This window comes from Ailuropoda melanoleuca, chromosome 13 (assembly GCF_002007445.2).
Source record: "Ailuropoda melanoleuca isolate Jingjing chromosome 13, ASM200744v2, whole genome shotgun sequence".
Classification (NCBI taxonomy): domain Eukaryota; kingdom Metazoa; phylum Chordata; class Mammalia; order Carnivora; family Ursidae; genus Ailuropoda; species Ailuropoda melanoleuca.
In genome coordinates this window covers 65,392,631-65,412,405 of record NC_048230.1, presented here as the reverse complement: position 1 = coordinate 65,412,405, position 19,775 = coordinate 65,392,631, and the positions used below count along the sequence as shown (strand labels likewise).

General features: G+C 48.4%; 1 protein-coding gene across 1 annotated transcript in view; it reads left to right on the top strand.

Moving 5' to 3' along the window:
* The window catches only part of DHX35 (DEAH-box helicase 35), a 64,132-nt gene extending 44,890 nt beyond the window's left edge, over positions 1-19,242 (top strand). Inside the window, exons 15-22 of the mRNA XM_002915160.4 lie at positions 1,305-1,400; positions 3,220-3,314; positions 4,543-4,620; positions 6,158-6,287; positions 9,749-9,830; positions 11,494-11,565; positions 13,753-13,864; positions 17,830-19,242. Of these exons, the coding sequence (XP_002915206.1) occupies positions 1,305-1,400; positions 3,220-3,314; positions 4,543-4,620; positions 6,158-6,287; positions 9,749-9,830; positions 11,494-11,565; positions 13,753-13,864; positions 17,830-17,874 (710 nt within the window). The 3' untranslated portion in view covers positions 17,875-19,242. The remainder of the gene's footprint in view (positions 1-1,304; positions 1,401-3,219; positions 3,315-4,542; positions 4,621-6,157; positions 6,288-9,748; positions 9,831-11,493; positions 11,566-13,752; positions 13,865-17,829) is intronic.
* The last annotated feature ends 533 nt before the right edge of the window (positions 19,243-19,775 follow it).

The window sequence follows — 19,775 nt, the reverse complement described above, 5'->3', positions numbered from 1 at the left end:
GTTGGCCTTTTATCTTTCTTGATGGTATCGTTTGTAGTGCAAAAGTTTTATGTTTTCATGTAGTTCAGTGTATGTATTTCTTCTTTCGTTGCTTGTACTTTTGGTGTCTTACCTAAGAAACCGTTGCCCAACCCTTGGGCATGGAGCTCTCTCTTGGGTTTTCTTTGAAAAGTGTTTATAGTTAATAGCTTCTACATGTAGTAAGGCTGTGCTCCATTTTTGAGTTAATTTTTTAATACGTGGTCCATCTTCGTTCATTCCTTTTGTGATGCTTCCCTGCAAAAGAATAGCCAATTACTGATGTAAAAGATCGTCAGTGATTTAAAAGGCCTTTAGGTGGGGCTGCGTCAAGTCAGCCCAGAGTGAGTGTGTGCCGGAATAGATTCCCATCCCTTTTCTTAGGGATGTAATAGGACCCTGAAAGCAAGGTTTCCTGGGATAATCTGTAACAAATATGAGAGAACATTGACAAACATGGAAGTTTTTCATTTGGATTGATTTGCCTCTAATCCAACAGAATGAAAGTTAAAATATTTTATATTTCTTTACTGCCTAAGTAAGCTGGAGAAGGCAGGGGGAACTACCCAACTTAGTTTACAGTTTTACAAGCTGAATTATCACCTTTCAAGAGATGATTATATGGGAACAGAAGAGAAATTACCTTTCCTGTCTTATTCTGAGCTCTGCAGCATGTATTTTAATGACACACCTTGGGAATAGTCTGAATGTCGATAAGACGATAGTCAGTATCTCCGGAATCCCATACCTGAATATTGGCTAGTGGCACAGCGGCAAGGAGGGATGTGGGGAATTGAGTCCATCCAGTTCAGGTAAACTGCCCAGCAGGCAGCTGGATGAACGGTTGTGGTGTTGGCATCAGGAGAGATCTGGGCAGACATTTAGATTTACGGTCGCTGGCCTTGTGATTGCTCTCATAGTGTGGGAAGGCAGAGGGCTCAGGATGGCCTCCTGGGACATCTGCACTTGCACTTGGAAGGAGCGGTCTCTGGGGTGGGTGAGGGGAGTGGGGAGCGAGAGCAGGCTGCAGGGCTGTTTCCTTGGAATGAAGTCCTTGAGTAGAAGCTATTAGAAGTATCAGTTTTTCGAAATTGGCTGTCCAGGAGCTCAGAGGGGGTCTTTTCTTCTTTCAGTGTAACAGCACTCTGATGTAAGATTGAGTTTGGCAGCATGATTCATCTTTTGGACACCTTTTCCTAGCGTACCTCATCGTTTATCCTCCTGATAACCGTACATCTTCCAACACAATGGGACACGCCTTCTGATTTCTGTTGTTCTTATGGCAGGTCTGGACAAAGACTGTCGCCTAACTGAACCGCTTGGCATGAGAATTGCAGAGTTTCCTTTGAATCCCATGTTTGCAAAAATGCTGCTTGAATCAGGTAGGTGCAGAGCAATAGTTCTCATCGATTCTGTCAGAGGATTAGTTCTTTGAATTTTGTGCACCCTGCGGAAGAGGGCACGATATATTCCGAGTAGTGAAGGAGCTTTCCTCTAGCGCTGATTTGGGGCCTGTTGTTAACTGGGGATTCTGTGTCAGTCACCATTAACTAATTCAGTAAACACTTTGTTTGTTTTCCTGGGGGCCTAGAATGGATGCCTGATTTTTTTTTAAACAGGGAAGTTTTTTCTTTTTTTTAATTATGGTAAAAAATACATAAAATGTACCATTTTAACATTTTTTAAGTGTATGGTTCTGAGGCATTAAGTACACTTACGTTGTCAGTCAGCCCTTACCACCATCCATTTCCAGAACTTCTTTATCTTTTCAAACTGAAACTCTGTCCCCATTAAACACCAACTCCCCATTCCCTCCTGCCCCCAGCCCTGCAGCCACCCTCCTACTCTGTCTTCATGCATTTGATGATTCTGGGAACCTCCCTTCAGCAGAATCCTACAATATTTACCCTTTTGTGACAGATTCATTTCCCTGGACGTACTGTCTGCTAAGGTTCATTCGTGTCATAGCCTATGTTAGAGCGCCCCTTTTTAAGGCTGACCAGTATTTCACTGTGTGTGTGGACCGTTCACCTGTCGACGGACACTTGCGTTGCTTCCACCTTCCGGCTGTCGTGAGTAAGGCTGCTCTGAACCTTGGCATACAAACGTCTGTTGGAGTCCCTGCTTTCACTTCTTTTGCGTATTTGCTTCCAGTGGAATTGCTGGATCATCCAATAATTCTATGTTTAATTTTTCAAGGCCTCACCATACTATTGTCCACAGAGACTGCACCCCTTTGTACTCTCGCCACCAGCACACAAGGGGCCCAACTTCCCTGACACCTTCAGATGTTTGCAAGGATAGGAGTAAGGGGTGAAAGTTCATAAGTTAGAGGTCAAGTCAGAATCATCTAGAGAATATAGTTTATGTGTTTCTCCCCCCACCCCACCCCTCCCAGAAAAGGAAATAAGATTTTTTTCTTGCTTTTGGCTAACTTTTATGTTCACTAGCAATTTACAGAGCTGTATTTCAGACTAAGTGTGGTGAGAGTTAGCTTTAGTTTTGAAACACCCAGATGACCTCAGGCTTACGTTGAGAAAGAGGACTCAAGTTTGGGGGGAGGGGAGCGTGTCGGCCATGAGGCAGGAAGCTGTGGGGAGGAGGATGGACACTGCATTTCGCTGTCACTGTCCAGTGCCCCGGAGCACCGACAGCTGCAGACCCTGTTCCCCAGTGCGAGCAGCCGGTGCCCACAGAGTGCTTCCCTGGTCTGGGCGTGCCTTTGGCCTTGCCAGCTCAGATGAGCCCCGTCAGGAGAGAGGCCACCCCAGAGAAGGGCCCAGGAAGACAGAGACTGCAGAAGGGACACAACCAACAAACTCCCTGCCCCCCCTTTCCCTCTCGGATTTTGGCCAGGACTCTAGCTGTTTTGATGGGAGTAGGAAACAGGTGTGGAGTGAACTGCCCTTAGTGACGCGGCTCCTCTGGCCCCACCGTGGTGCAGCGAGAGTCCTCGATGTCCCAGCTGCTGCGTGCAGAGCAGCCCCTTTCTCAGAGTCCTCCTGGGCCTCCGTTCATCTGGGCCTCATATGGGACATCACATTCAGCAGGGTAAAGTGTTGCTATGTTACGAACTTGAACAATCAAACAATATAAATATATGACTTTAGTTTGTAGTGTGGTGTAAAGAGAATAACAAAATGTCTTTCACCTCTCATTGACAGTACCTGTTTGAAATCAAACGTGCTTTTTGTTTTATAGGAAATTTTGGCTGTTCTCAGGAAATTCTAAGCATTGCAGCCATGATGCAAATCCAGAATATCTTTGTGGTCCCCTCAAACCAGAAGTCTCAGGCAGTAAGTCTAGCCTTTTCCCCAAGCCATTCATACCAGTCTTTTTCACTGTGGGCTCCCCTTGTTGAAACTCTCTGGGAACCACTGACGACAGGGCCATGCAGATGGGATGCACTTGCATTCTGAGTGTTCGCTGTGTGCCTGACATTGTACCAGACATTTTATGTGCGTCCTGTTCCCTAGTGTCTTCCCCGTAACCCTGGGAGGTAAACACTCTTCTCATCATTTTTAGAGATGGAGGCACAGAAAGGTTAGGTAACTCATTTGTGATTGCACAGCCATGGGGCAATTGCCTTTCACAGTCCGGAGTGCCTGGTCTTTTTTTTTTTTTTTTTTTAAAGCTTTTATTTATTTATGTGACAGAGAGCCAGTGAGAGAGGGAACACAGCAGGGGAGTGGGAGAGGAAGAAGCAGGCTCCTAGCCGAGGAGCCCGATGTGGGACTTGATCCCGGAACACTGGGATCACGCCCTGAGCGGAAGGCAGACGCTTAACGACTGCGCTACCCAGGCGCCCCTGGAGTGCCTGGTCTTAACAGTGACCTGCTGACCTTCCCATAAGGGAACTGGCCTTCAGGCTCCTCTGGGAGCGACCCGGGTGGCACGCTAGTGACGTAAGGAGTCGTGCCCTGGCATGGCAGGAGAAAATTCTAGAGATACTGAGTGTATTTGTGTGCTTATGTAGGTATCGTTATGTGCAGCTGCTTGAACTCATGGGAGAGCAGGGTGGTGTTGCCCCCGATCTTACAGAAAGGAGAACTGAGGGATGGGGTCTGAAAGGATTGTGCAGCTGGTGGTAGCCTCCGAATACAGAGTGTCTACCGCATGCTGGACAGCTGGCCCCCTGCCCTCCCGGAGCTTACATTCCCCCGGGGGCTGCGGGGGGCTGCGGGGGGCGGTTCTTCTGAAAGAGATGGTATTGACGGGATAGAGGAGGAGAGAGACAAGAGCATTAACGTTTCTCTGATACCTCTGGCAGGCGTTACAGTGTATCATCTTCATCCCACAGCAGTCGTGGAAGGTTTAATATCCCGAGTTTTACACATAAGGAAGTTGAGGCCGAGAAAGGGTCCATTACCAGTCTGAGATTTTCAGGAGGTGGCGGTTGCCAGAGCTGGTGCAGACCAGGTCTTTCTGACTCTGCAAGGCATGAGCTGTTCTGCGTGTCATGTTACCGCCCAGTGCCAGAGGCTCATAGGAGTCGGCTTCTAGATGTTGCTCTATTCCTTCCAGATTCGAGTGCACCGGAAATTTGCTGTGGAGGAGGGTGACCATCTCACCATGCTCAACGTGTACGAAGCATTTATCAAGGTAAGTACAGCTCCCACTCAAAAGGCCCCTCAGCCCACTCAAGGTGGTCTAGGAGTGAGGCTTCCAGAAGGTCCGTTTATAAAGGAATGGCCAAGAGACCTCAGTATTTTTCTATTAGATGATTGTCAATGCTTCCAATCCATGGGTGTGGCCCCTGTCTGGGTCTTTGGTGTGATTTTGCCTGGAAGAACACAGGAGTTGCTCCTGGCTGTCCCCTGCCTGGAGATGTGACCTGCTAGCCCCGCACTGACGGTGCACCCCCCCCCAACCGTCTCACACCCACCGGTGCTGCCGGCCGGCACTAGCAGACATCTGAATAACAAGTCCTATTCTATTTTCTGCCAAATAAGTGAGGTCAAGAGTGTGTGGTGTTGAGTTGAATCTTCAAAGCGGTCTCTGTGAGTTTGAGACTGTCAGCCGCCACTCATCCAGTGGGGCCTGGCCGTGAGAGGGACGTGTGGGGAGGACTCGGTCTAGTCACATGCCCTACCCTGTTTAGCCATAGGCAGTGTTAATTTTTATTGTGTTTTTCTGTAATAGTCTAAACGTTTTATAAAACTAAGCAAATAACACAGCTTAAAATTCTCACTAAAAATTGCTGAAAAGAGAGCTCTAAAGATGATGAAAACTCTAAGAAACCTCTTATGTAAAGGAAAGGGTGGGAGGGGGAAATTAGATATGTCAGATTTTCAGAATCTTGTATTTGTTTCTGAAGTACTTTATCAGAAGAGGAGAAATACTAAATTTTTGTTTCACCCGAGATCTAAGGGAGATTATTCAGTTAGTGAACAGTCTTCAGAAAAGCCTGATCTCTTACTGACGTCATGAATTATGAGCTACGGCAGTTAAAATTTATTTGTGTGAGCGCAGAGTGCCATCCTCACCCTGAAGCTTGCTCTGCCGGCGGAAGGCCGGTGCACGTCTACACCGCATCCGTGTATAGTCGCCGTCTTGGAAAGTCTCCTGTGGATGACATTTTCTTATTTAAAACGCTTTCCTTTCTGGCTTAGAGTAGAATTTCAGAAGTACATCCCCACAGCACTAATTGAACCTGACATAATGGTCCTACTTAAGAATGTAGAATAAAATTAAGTGCTGTTGATAGAAAAATCATATGTTGGGGATAAATAGTAGTAATTTGCAAATTATTTCTAAATTGGCAAGTGTCTTTGCTTGCCTGTAGTCTTCTGGAATGATGGACTCAAAGAAAGTTGATTTACAAAGACCCATAGGGAAGTGGTTCTTTCTGATAACTCGCCACTCGAGTGTGTGTTTCAGATTGAAAATAACTGCTTGTCAGTAAGTGCTCCTTTGCCCTTTGGCACAGGGAACGAGGTGGAAGAGCGGTCCGACGGTGCGCGTGGCGGTCAGCATCTGTTCAGGGAGAGGGGGCAGAAAGGGGCCCATTAGGACAGGAAGATCTTGTCCCACTGAGTAAGCGAGCGGGGGAGGAGGAAACAGTGCGCCTCACGGTGTAGCCGTGGGTGAGAACCTGTCGCCTTTCTCTCACTCCCCCTCTGTCTGGGTTGCCCTGTAGCACAATAAAAACTCTCAGTGGTGTCAGGAACATTTCCTGAATTACAAGGGTCTTGTCAGAGCGGCGACAGTGCGAGAGCAGTTGAAGAAGCTTCTTGTCAAGTTTCAAGTGCCCAAGAAATCTAGCGAAGGTAAGAGCAAACCCCCACACCCAGCGATGCCCAGTTCATGCTGTTCACTCGTGTTCCCAGGCGGTCCTTGTGAGGCTGGTGCGAGGCGGCACGGTGTGCTCCGTATCTCCCCCGGGCTCACACGGAATTGCCCGTGTCGGTGAAAAGCTGAGCATGTAAAAGTATCATGCTTTTCCCAGGAGGTCTGTTTGTATTTCTGAGGGCTATTCTTTTTTTTTTTTTTCAATGTTTTTTTATTATATTATGTTAGTCACCATACAGTATATCCCCGGTTTCCGATGTAAAGTTCGATGATTCATTAGTTGTGTATAACACCCAGTGCACCATGCAACACGTGCCCTCCTTACTACCCATCACCAGACTATCCCATTCCCCCACCCCCCTCCCCTCTGAAGCCCTCAGTTTGTTTCTCAGTCCATAGTCTCTCATGCTTCATTCCCCCTTCTGATTACCCCCCCTTTCTTTATCCCTTTCTTCCCCTACCGATCTTCCTAGTTCTTATGTTCCATAGATGAGAGAAATCATATGATAATTGTCTTTCTCTGCTTGACTTATTTCACTTAGCATTATCTCCTCCAGTGCCGTCCATGTNTGTTGCAGCAAATGTTGAGAATTTGTTCTTTCTGATAGCTGAGTAATATTCCATTGTATATATGGACCACAATTTCTTAATCCAGTCATCTGTTCGAGGGCTATTCTTAGTGAAGAAAAAAAAAAAAAAAAGACAAGCCCTGACAAGACTTCGGGATCATTAGCATTCACATCATTGCATGTTATGTAGTTAATTTCCCCATGTAGGCTTTGTAAGAAAAGTTGCTTTAAAAGTGGACAGTATTTAGGGCTATTCTATATAAATTACATTTTATGTTCAAATGCAGGCGTTACTCCGCAAGTCCGTGCGTTGAGCCTCAGCAGTCCCTAGGCTAAGACAGGAGTGCTGCATCAGACGCGGTCTCTGGCTCCTGGCCATGACTGTGACTACCATTAATTGAGGACACACTCTTACACCATAACAGAGGTTCTACCAATATTCCCTCACTTAATCGCCCACCCTGTGAGGTGTGGGTGATACTATCCATGAGTCCTAAAGTCCTGGGGAGAAATTCAGTAGAGTTGAGGACAACACAGCTGGTTCAGCTGAGCCGGATCTGTGTGGCTCATAACCAGTGCTTTTGAGGGGGTGACTCGTCTGCTCATTCACTCGGCCGTTGCCCAGTGAGTGCCAGCCACGCACCAGGCGCCCTGCCGCCCTCGGCACCGCGAGTACCTGCTAGCATTCCGTGAGTGCTGGGAGCAGGCCGGCGATGTGTCGAGTGTTTCCACATGTGAGTTCATTTAATGCTCACGCCGATCCAGTGAATGCATGCCGCTCGTGTCCCTGTTTATAGATGAGATCAGTGGGCGAAGAGGCAAAGAGAAACTTGCTGAACGTCACACACGGAGTGTGTGCTGGAATCAGAACTCGAATTCGGGCAGTTTCGTTCTTGCCGTTTCAGCCTTATTTTTGCCTCTACCCTAACAGCAAATGATTACAAAATGGCCAAGACATTCTGACTCTCAGAAAACAGTGAAGTGAAGGGAGAGATTGATGCAGGTAGACAGAGTGCTACAGTGGGAGGTCTTCAGTTCTCTTCGAAGTTAGAGGAGTAGACCCGTCAGTACCCGAGGCAAACAGAGGTGGCAGATATAATAGGAACACAGGGAGGAAGGACTCCAGCGGGGCAGGGCCTGGGAGGTTACACAGCAGGCCTCGAGGAGTGGCCAGGTCCAGTCCAGCAGCCTGGTTGCACTAGCAGGCATGGGGCAGGAAGGCTGTGGAGATGGACTTGGGGTGAGGGCCATATTAGATGCTCAGAATATTGATGAACGAAGAAGCTCACGGGAGAGGGGAGAGTTGAAACCGGGTTGATTGGGTAAAGTTGGTGTCATTGATAGAAACGGGAATCTTCCAGAGGCAGCTAATTGGGGAGAAGCTGATCTAGTGCTTGTCACCTGACAGATGACAACCTTCCTTCTCCATCTGTGTTTCTTAACCTGTTTTTCATTATCAACCTCTCGCTCAGGAGAAAAGTGACATTAAATTTAAATTCTTCCTAACTTAACGAGAGAAATTAAATATGAAGGAAAATTCTATTTTGTAAGGCAGGCTTGAGCCTTGGTGTGCCACAGCCATTGCAGTATCTAAGATATCCCCCCTTCCCTGCCCTGAAGAACCAATTTTCATCCCTTTGGAAGCCATGTCCCCCTAATAAGAATGTATGTTCTACGTAGAAGTTTCTTTTGAGTAGCAATTAGAGAGAAGAGACTGAATCTTGGATCAGATCATGGTTAAAAATGCAGATTTGAGATTTATCAGTTCTTTGCTGAGAAACAATAGAGAAAATCATGGAAACAATAAATTATGTACAAATTTAAAATTTCTAGATGTTAAAAAGCAAATAGTGAAAATATTTTTAGCAGACATAAGAGATGAAAAATTAAAAACTTTATCATAGAATGAGTTCATTTAACATGCTTAGGAAAAAATACTAGTTTCCAAGTTGATATGTGGACAAAGGAACAGAAAACTCACAAAAGAAGAAATACAGATAGTAATTGATAAATGTATAATAAAAGAAGGGGTACCTTTTTGCCAAAACATTGCCAGTAAGAATGCGGTGAAACTGACATTCTCATGCTCTGTTGATGGCTTTGTAAATGATACCGCCTTTTGGGAACTTATTTACCAACATTCTGTATTTCATTGGATCTAAGATGCCATCATTTGTAAGGCACACCGCTATTTTATGTACCACTAAGAAGAAAGTACTGCCAGTTGTAATTAAAAAATGCAGTCCTGATTTCATTGAGTTAAAGGGGGGAAAAGAGTGAGTCTTAGACTTGATGAAATGCGGTGTGTCATAAGCCGCATACATGACATTATTCTTTGCATAATCACTTGGAATATATCCTGTGGAAGTCGTCTAATAAATGGTTGGGCTCTATCCTTGGAAGATGTTTACTGTAGCAATACAGACACCAATTAAAATGGGACATTTGAAAAATTGTGAAGAATTACATGCTGTAGCTTATAACCACAGAAATAACGTTGTAATGTTGTGTCTTACGGAAGAAACATTAAGATTTTCTCCTAAAAAGGAGTTTTTGGGGTCATTGGTCAGCCTGTGGTGTGCTCTCGGGTCCTGGTGTCCAGCCTTGCTCCTATCACCCTGTGGCCTGGTGGGGTTGGAGTATCCCAAGTGAAAGAAACAATCTAGCATGGTTCCTTCAATGGCCGTAGATGGTGCCAGGGCAGGCGTCCAGCGCTGGAAGGCATGGGGCTGGGGCTGGGGCTGGTTCAGGGGAGGTTTGCGAGGCGGCTCGAAGCAGCCTGGGCTGGGGCCTCACATCACAGGCCTGAGCATGCAGAGCATAGGGCAGGCAAGGGACTTACCCATCACTCTGTTTGCTGCCTTGTGCAGGTGATCCAGATCCAGTCCTGAGGTGCATTGTTTCGGGATTCTTTGCAAATGCAGCAAGGTTTCATTCTACTGGAGCTTATAGGTAACGTGATACTTTGTGGAGTCATTTGTTAGAGGAGAAATCTTAAAAATGATCCAAACCCCATAAAAAGCTGGTGTGCCAGGGAAGTACAGACATTAAGTTAAATAGGTTTTCTTTATCTCCTGCCTCCTTCCAAAGATGAGTTGAGGTTAACTACGTAGCTTTCAGCCTAGTATCTTTACTTGATGGAAATGATTCTGAAATATTCAGCTTATCTGTGTGTTGTGGAAGGATGGTAATTACAAGCCTGGAGGCTGGAAATATTTCCATTCTAATAACAGAATAACAGAACTAACAGAAAGGACTGTTAGAGATGATCTTTCCTGACAGCCTCGGCCGTCGGCAGTTCATTGTTTCTAGAGACCTGTGGGACGTTGTGGCCATAGTTGCTGTCTTTGGATGTTGGCAAGTGTTTCTTCATGTGCCGGATGTGCCTCCTGCCACAGACCACAGCCCGTTTCTTCCAGTTCCACTTCCTGGGCAGAAGATCACTGGTCACGAATGCCCTCCTAATAACCTCAGGACCTCGGCTCATTCTGGCCCAGAGCGTCACCCCAGCCTGTCTAAAAGTGCATCTGTTCTTTCATACGGGAGCCATCCCAAAGCTTCCTCCCCAGCTCTTCTTCACATTTCCTTCATATGTGATATTGTCATTAGCCTTTTCCGCTCAGAGAATACGACATTCCTGTTTTCTGAGGGGAAGTCGGCTTCATGGTCAGTCAGTCCCTCTGAGGCGGAAGTTAAGTCGATCAGCTCAGGCCACCTGGTAGCACAGCCAGGACCCTGGGGTGCTGATGTTATCACAGAGCTGGAGATGAGCTCAGTCATGGTGCTCGAAGCGCTTCCCTGACACACAGGCCCCTGGACCCCACAGAAACACCCCATAATTAGGGCTTGGGCAGCAGCCTCCTAATCTGTTGATGCTCTTTTGTGATCTGACCTTACCGATAGTTGTGTGGTCGGTAATTATTTTTTTAATTAAATTGAATCAAATCTGAGTTGAAATTTGAAATATTATCTCAGACAAATGGATAGTCCAATACTGAGTTTTCTTTTTCCCCATTACTATGTCCCCCATAGCCTTTATCTTTACTATTTAACTTTGTTTAATAGAAAAGTTTATACAGGTAACCATATGTATTATTTCTGTCCCTAAGAAAATTGTTTTGAGAGAGAATATACAGAAGATAAACAGAAACATGGGCAGAGCAGTATATTTTCCATGTTTTTCCTGAATAGCCACATGCTGTTTTTTGTATGACTTGTTTTTGACTTCTCGGGTGGCAGTGGGCGAGGGGTCAACCAGGGCACTAGAGAAGATGGAGAGAATAGTTTGTTCGAGGGAAGTACCATCTCCATGCATTTTTTAAAAATTTTTTTTAAAGATTTTATTTATTTATGTGACAGAGAGACAGCCAGTGAGAGAGGGACCACAGCAGGGGAGTGGGAGAGGAAGAAGCAGGCTCCCAGCAGAGGAGCCCGATGTGGGACTCGATCCTAGTACGCTGGGATCACGCCCTGAGCCGAAGGCAGACGCCCAACGCCTGCGCTACCCAGGCGCCCCCATCTCCATGCATTTTTATATAATATGAAACACATCTGTGGGGGAGTCCCGCTCAAAGTATTTCAGACTGACTTCAGATAACATTCTTCTGTTTGCAAGGACTATCCGTGACGACCATGAATTACATATCCACCCTGCCTCGGTCCTCTACGCAGAGAAGCCGCCTCGCTGGTAAGCCACCGCCTACTTCTGAGCCTTGTGACTGCTCGGAAGTCAGGGCCTGGTTCTTGTTCGTCCCTGGGTCCCCAGGTCCGGCATGGCACCTGCCATACATGTTTGTTGACTTCGTTATGCAAGTCATCTACAGAAGTTCTGCTCTTATCAAAGATTTCCTTACACAAATGGTGATATTCCTCTCCTCACTCGTGTACTCAGCAAGCTTTCATCTTCAGCACAGACTAGGTGCTAAACCCTACACTGGGCACAACGATGTGGATTGGGGTTCTGTCACAGTCCTGATGGAGACACAAAGTCAGACAGATTCCAGCAGCTCAGGAGAAGGGCCTGGTGTGTGTGGGGGATGTAAAGCACTGAGGTTGGCACCTCACGTGCCATGGAGAGTCAGGGTGGGCTTCGTGGAGGAGGTGACATTTGCTCTGGGGCCTGCAGACAGGAGTTTTCCGGCAGAAAAGGATGTGAAGGGAATACACGCTTGAGGCAGGAGCAGAAGCGAAGCCACGGGAAGGTGAGGGACCCTCCTGTCTGGGAAGTGGGGAGTCACTGGTGCGTCGGGCCCAGGCTACCCCGAGGCGGTCTGTGAGATGGAGTGAGTTTGGGACCATGCCTGCGAAGGAAGAGACGCACACAAGTTAAGAGGAGGCAGTTAGACCTTTTAATAGCACTTTAGTAGGTTAAGTTTTTGTCTGCCCACTTTGATAATAAAAAATTGGAGCCTGTCTTTTGTATGTCTTCTTAAAAGCTCATTTTTCTAGTAATTCGTTTGTATTGTGTTTTAGAAAAATATTGCTCTCACAGTGGATTGGAAAATTTAAAAACAACACCTGGTTCTTCCCCACAGATGAGTGGAGAAGGCAGAGGAGAGAGCGGGCCTGGGGAGGGCAGATAATGGTAGAAGAATGAGCGGGCAGAAAGGCCCACCGTGAGGTCTTTGGCGCCCTGGAGTAGTGGTTTCCAAAGTGCTGTCTCCAGGCGAGCGTCAGCATCACCCGGAAGCCCGTTAGAAATGCAGATGTCCAGGCCACACCCAGCCCTTCTGAATCAGAAACTGGGAGTGCGGTCCAGCAGCCCTCCAGGTAGTTCTGATGGGCGGTAAAGCTTGAGACCCTTTCCCCGAGACCAAGGAATTAGACTTCATCCTGTAACCTGTGCAGATCCAGAAGCTGCTTAGCCGGGACAAGACTTGGTTAGTCAGTTCTGGGTTTCGAAATCTTGCCCGATGTCCATCAGCATGAAGGGTGACTGCAAAAGGGAAGCAAACCTTGGTTCTAGAGTCTTTCCCAAGGGTTTGCTGACTTTGGGGTGACTAATTTGGGAGTTGCTTAATTTGGGAGACTTCTTTTTCCTGCTTCATTCCCAAGGAGCCCTGAAGGGCAAAGAGAGCGTGGCTGAATAGAGCCAGTCCTGAAGCAGCCCCATCATCCTAGGGTGGCGAAGGGAGCACGCTTCCCCTCCGGCCTCTGCAGAGGGCCCCTCCCTCTCCCTGGGCCCGACCTTCAGCAGCTGATCATTTGCCGGCTTCCAGGAGCGCACAGTGGCAGTGTGGCCGGGTGTTTGTAGTTGTTAGGCGAGCCCTGCGTCAGCACTTCGGAGAAGCTGATGTCTGTCTGATACATGCACTCGGAAATCTGGGGATTTGAAGTTTTCTTCTAGGCTCTTTGGTGTCTTTTATCTCAGCCTCAGGCACGGCCCCCACCCCTTCTTTTCCACTGTAAATAGTGGTATAATTTTTGTACAGTGAGCGTATTGACAGCTGTGTATACCGGGTAACCCACACTCCAAGTAAGATATAGAATATTTCCATCTCTCTAAAAAGTTCCCTTGTGTCTCTTTACAGTTAATTTCCATCCCTTTTCAGAATCAGGCAAGACTTCACTTCCCTTTCTCCGTTTTCTGATAAAGTCAGTGCTCTGTTGAGAGTTCTGCAGACTGAGAATCCGGAAGGGTCCTGCACTGAGCAGTGAGATGTTCTGGAAGTCATGTCAGACTGAGTCTCTCCTATAAAGTGGACACACTGTTGCCCACCACTCAGCTCATGAGGCTGAGGTGCCTTTGTTTAGTGTAGCCCCTGGCGCACACAGTAGGTCCCTGGAAAAGGGGGGAACCCGCCTGCTCTGCTTGCTGCGGTTCTGGGTTTAGGAGATTCCTGTTTAGGAGATTCCTGTTTTCTCCTGCTTTCAGGGTTATCTACAATGAAGTTGTACAGACGTCCAAGTATTACATGAGAGACGTGACTGCTGTCGAATCCGCTTGGCTGCTGGAGCTGGCTCCCCACTTCTATCAACAAGGAACGGTAGGGGTGAATGGAGACTATCCCTCAAAACACCTATGAGCTGCCTTTTTGTATGTTTAAGTACACATCGATTCTCCAGTTTCATGCCCTAAATTTGTTCCCCCCAATAGTGCGTGGGGTAGAAAGGCCACTCCCATATCTCTGCCCCATTCTGGGTGGAAGCACTATACTGTTCACTCATAGTGAAGTGCATTTAGAAATACATCCCTCCAACTTAACAAGACAAAAAAGAGAATGTATTTTCGGCTCTTCCTCTCCCCCTCCGCTTTTCTTTCTTCAAAAGAAATTCCATCACACTTTGGACCATGTTCACAAGGAGTGGCACAAATACTGTCTGATGAAGATTGCCCCACAGAGAACATAAACTGGTGTGCAAGCTTACACTCAAGGTGGTTTGCACGCGGTGGTGCTGCTGGGCGTTGGCATTCCTGCGTGTGCTCTGCTGCCAGGGCAGGCCCTCATGTGGGACCAGCAGCGTAGTGAGCCTCGTAGAGGAGATGCGTAGTTTTGTTTTCTGTATTTTCACACACAAAAAATCGTCTATTCATTTGGAGGGTGGGGAAGGCCATATATTCTTCTAACAAGATCTGTAATTGAGTGCTGGTTATATTTGGAAGGCTGGCATGAAAACAGGTAAATCAGGGTTCACGAACTTCCATCGACTCATTCTGTTTGGTCTGCGTCATGTTTTTAATTGGAGTGTTTAGTGCAATCACTTTTTTTTTTTAAGATTTTATTTATTTATTTGACAGAGATAGAGACAGCCAGCGAGAGAGGGAACACAAGCAGGGGGAGTGGGAGAGGAAGAAGCAGGCTCATAGGCGGAGGAGCCTGACATGGGGCTCGATCCCACAACGCCGGGATCACGCCCTGAGCCGAAGGCAGACGCTTAACGGCTGTGCCACCCAGGCGCCCCTAGTGCAATCACTCTTAATGCTATTTTTGATACGGTTAGATTGAAGTCTGCCGCGTTGCTGGTTGTATTCTGTAGTCTGAATAAGTTCTTTTTTCTTTTTTTACTGCCTGTGGTCTTTGTTGCTCAATGCCTGAAAACAGTGGTTTCAGATACTTTGTTCAGTTTTACCACTGTTTATCCCAGAAAGGAAAGTCCAGACCTTTTACTTCATCAGGGCTGTAGCCAGACTGCAGTGTATTCAACCCAAAACTTAGATTAATGAGTGCATTTAAAAATTGGGAGACTTCAGAGTATATACGGATTTCAGGTTCTCCTCCTAAAAGAAATGGTACGTCTGCCGGTGCTAGGGGCACCTGGTTGGCTCAGTTCATTAAGCGGCTGCCTTTGGCTCAGATCCTGATCTCAGGGTCCTGGGATCGAGTCCCACGTCGGGCTCCCTGCTCAGTGGGGAGTTTGCTTGTTCTTCTGCCCCTCCCCCTGCTCCTGCTCTCTCTCTCTCTCTCAAATAAATAAGCAAATAAAATCTTTTTAAAAAAAGAAAGAAAGAAAACCTGCTGGAGCTCAGCCAGTGTTACTGCTTGGCATCAATCAGCAGGGGCTGAGGAATGGCTGCTCGCTGTGAATGATGCGGTCCAGGTGCTGCAGTCCTGATTCACTTGTTTGCTTCACTTGCTCGACTCCTGGAAACATTTGAGTTGTGACCCCGTAAATGGAAGGCTCTTCTCGTCCCGCCAATGTCAGGGGAAATTGTCCTTTTAAAACCTTTTTAAAGTATTTAAATCGTATCCGATTGAATGAAAACTATTTCAAGCCTGTCTAGTTCTTCGCGTATCCTCATACAGATGCTTCCGCTAGAAACCAGATGAGCGGCAGGCACCAGGACACATTCAGAGTGTGTTGTCTGTGCTGCGTTGGGCCGACAAGAACACACCTCAAATGAGAGAGAGTCTTTCCCCCAAAACCTCTCAGGTGGGAAGCAGCAGACTTCAGAAGTCCAGGAGGAGTGAGGAGAACCGCTGGCTGGAAGCAGAGAACAGTTCAGTGGAATGCTGGTGGTTCAAGTTGGAGGATCCGAGCATTCAAGGCAGGGAGTGAACCCGAAGTTGTCTCACATCCATTAAGACCCTTAGAGAACAGGATTAACCTAGAAGCTGAGTCATTTTCCCTTCTCATCTCAAAACTACAGTTCAGGCCCACCAAGTTAGAGCAAGTAGCCCCAGAAGTTGGAAGAAAATGACAATCCCAGATGTCTGCATTGGTCTCTTCTCTTTAGATGCTTCTTGTCCCGTTCATTGATCCATTCTGATCACTGCCTATGATCAGAGTATTTTTGAAGATGCCTGGGTCTTACGAGTCATCTGGTGCCTCAGCTTCATTGTATGGACGAGGGCCCCAAAACCCCCCAAGAACCTTGGCCCCTTCTTACCTAATCAGTCCAAGGGTAGTTGTACTGTTAACTTGTCCGGAATGAATGGATTTCCCCAAGAGCCCTGCAGGTCTCCGCTGGCCGCCCATGTATGGTAGACGGTCCTTTGTTGAACACGCGGCCTCCCCCCCCACCCACAGAGGGTCCCTGGCTCTGTTCCTGGCACCTTTGGTGACTTTCCATTGCTATTGTTTTCAGAGTGTCACTCTCGCCCTGTATGGAGGCCTGAAATGGTCCAGAGTCGGCTGTGTTTATACTCTGCATTCTTCTCAGAAACGAACACCAAAAATGGTCCTGTGCACAGGCACGATGACATCAGCCCCATTCCCAAGTGAGGGCTGGGAGTGTCTAACAGTAGCTGGAGGGGTCCTCTCAGGTAAAGTGCAGGGAGGAGAGAAATGATGGAAATGCAACAAGACCCCCAGGAACAGGGTGGCCTGCTCAGAGAGTTGCCTTCCAGTCTTCAATTTTGTGTCCTGCTTCTCAGAGGTGTCCTTGGGATCTAGGAAGAACCCTCTTAACCAGGGCCTTTGCAAGAACCTGTCCTGGTCCTTTCTCCAGCACACTTGGTTAGAAGGGCACTTCCTGCAGCTCACTGAGACCTCTGTCCCATTCACTCCATCAGCGGGTACAGGTACTGGACGGTGTGTTAGGTCTCCTGCACACCGCATTCTTTCAGGGCCCATGGTTCCCCGTCAGCAGTGGCCTTGCTGTCATGTGTCAGCCCATGTGGGTGTGCGGGTGTTGGTTGGGTGCTGAGCATGTTGGGGACCAGCAGTCAGGTTGGGAGTTCCTCATGTGAAGATCCCACTGTGTGTTAGGGTATCTCTTGGTTGTTTGCTTATGATGATTGAGGGGGCACTAGGGATACGTCAGTTGGTGAACAGAGGTCCTTTATTAAAAGCTTCTGTTTACATACTCAGCCTTAAACACGTGCTTTAGGGTTTACAGCACTTCTGGCTTTATCTTAGAATATAAGGTATAATTGTATCTCTAAATCCTATTATCTGATGCCTGTGATTATGATGTTATGCATCTTGTGTTCTTTATACTGGTGGGGAGTGATGTTTCTGGAAGGAAAGGGTGGCGCTAGGAGGTGTTCTTTTCCTTGTGTGTCTTCCGTCATGAGCGCTTGCAGGTCCTTGAGGGCCAGGGCCCTGAGCACACGTACCTGCATGTGGAGGTGCTTGGTGAAATGATGGATCTCCTTGTTCCTATGGGGAGGGTACCTTTCCTTGAGCATTTGCAAGAAATTCATAGAAACGTGAGGTGACATCCAGCCCGAGCCCAGTCCCCTGAGCACAGGGGTTTGGCTGTGGTGCTGTCCTGGGGGCTGTGGCAGAGGGAGAGTGTGTCCCATTGACACCTTCCCACAGAGCCCTGGGTGACCAAGGTCGGCCATGGCAGGCTGGGCCTTGGGCTACTGGGCCTTGCTGAAGGCCATCACCTTTGTTGGTTCCTTGGGCTTTTCCCCTCCACACTGGTTTCTGAGGGGCACGGCATGTACCGAGAATGTGCAAACCAGAGGGTAGCACTGGTGTGGTTGTTGATATGGGGGTCCTGTTGATTACAGTCTCTCAGTCTGAGTGATCCCTAATGATGATAGTTTCTCTTCTCTTGCAGCACCTGTCCCTCAAAGCCAAAAGGGCCAAGGTCCAGGACCAGTGAGCGGAGCTCGGCTGCCGCCGCAGGGGTCTTGGCGCCCTCTCCTCAACGCTGTGGCCCCCCAGCCCTGGGCGGCGAGCTGGCCTCAGCTCACGTGGAGTCTTCTGCTGCTCTGAAGTGGGCCGCAGCCCGTTCGTTAGCCCCTTCCTTCCCTCCCCTCGGCATCTGCGTTCCTTGCTGGGATCCCGGGGGAATCCGTGCATGGGCAGGCACCCTGCTGCGCTGCACCCAGGCAGAGCGGGAGTAGGCAAGGCTGTGCTCTTTGCTCACGCAGCACTCACACAGTGCCCCCGCCGACCCAGCATGCCACTTCCGACAGGTGCACGGTTGTGGCCCAGCTTCGTGAGGCACGGGGAGGAAAGCTGCCCACGGCGGGCTGGAGTGCTGTGCGGGGTGCTTGGGGGGTGTGCTGGGCCGCCCTTGCTTTCCCTGGCGGGGCCACGGCTATGCTGCCAGGTGTGAACAACCGTGAGTCTGTGGACGGATGAGACCACACTGCAGTTCTGCCAGAATCTCTGAGGGGCATGGCTGGCGGGCACAGGGGCTCCAACCAAGCAGCTTCTGTTTTCCCTCCGTGTCATGACTCTGTCTGTGTGTGGCAGGTGGCCGGCAGACAGGACTCGTGTGCGCTGTTCTTTGTTAGCAAAGGATTTCTGTCTCTCACAAGTGGGCTTAGCTTTCTCTTCGCGTATGACACTGCGTCCCGCCGCCGCCACTAGCAGAGCACTGGTGAGCTCATCCGCTCACACCCTGGCGGAAACCCTCTGTCGCAGGAATTCACAACAGTTTAGAGGCTCTAAGCTTCTGTAGCTCAGGAACATAACTTGTATATTTGTTTTTTGTTTCTTTGCTTGGGTTTGACGAGAACCCAGGGCGGCCCTCCCAGCAGGCACTGGTTCCATCGTCGCCCCAGGGCTTCTTCGCCGGGATGACGTTTGCATTTAGCACATGCCCGATGCGGGGTTTCTCCCCTTACTGTTTTGGTGACCTTTATTTCAAAAACTCGTGGCTTGAAACTTTATTTTTGTACAGATCTTAGTTTGGATGTGCCACTTTTGGCACCAAACATGTATGTCATTTTTATTTCCATTTTGTAAACATGTAAATAATAGTGACAACTTGTTAATAATAGTAAACCTTTGTACCTCAAGTAAATGTGTTCCCTCCCGCCCGTGGTACGTGGTCTGTATTTAAGATGGTCCAGTGAGTTCTTCTGCAAGAGGGCCTGACGTTAGCTAAGAAACTCATGCTCCGGCTTCTCTGTGGACGTGGGAAGCTCATACCGCAAGATCAGCGCGACCGTACGCCCTCAGGAGCTCATGGGAGCAAACCAGGGGATGTTGTTTAAATAAAGTGCTACAGAGGTGCTAATTTTTGCCAGTTTCTGATTGGGATCTATCCGTAGAGAGGTCAGAAACACTTATTTTTATAAAGTCTCAATTTAGAACCAGGGCCGATCGTGACAAGCTGCTGTGGGAGGAGGAGAGGATACAGGATCCACACCCTCTGCGGAGAGACTGGAGTGCAAAAGGGGAGCGCAGACAAATGGTGCCGGCGAGGGGGTGTGCGCAGACGGGAGGGAGCACGGTGTCACCTCTGCCCGAGTGCCGGGCTCCCGGCACATCTGCCCCTGGGCCTCCACCTCTTGCGGGGCAGCTGTTCCTTCACCGTCAGAGGCTGCAGCCCCAGAGTCCTGGCCTGGCGGAGCCCCCTTCCCTGCGTGCGAGCAAGCACACAGCCTTGTCAGCCAGCCGTGTCCCAGCCTGGTTCCACGCGGCCCGATTGCCCGGCTACCCGAGGCAGTCCCTGCGGAGCTCCGCCAGAACCAGGTCCCTCAGGCTCCTTGTCGGTTTTCAGGTGTTTTTAGTGCAATTCAGACAGCATGGCAGTGCCTTCGTTTGAAG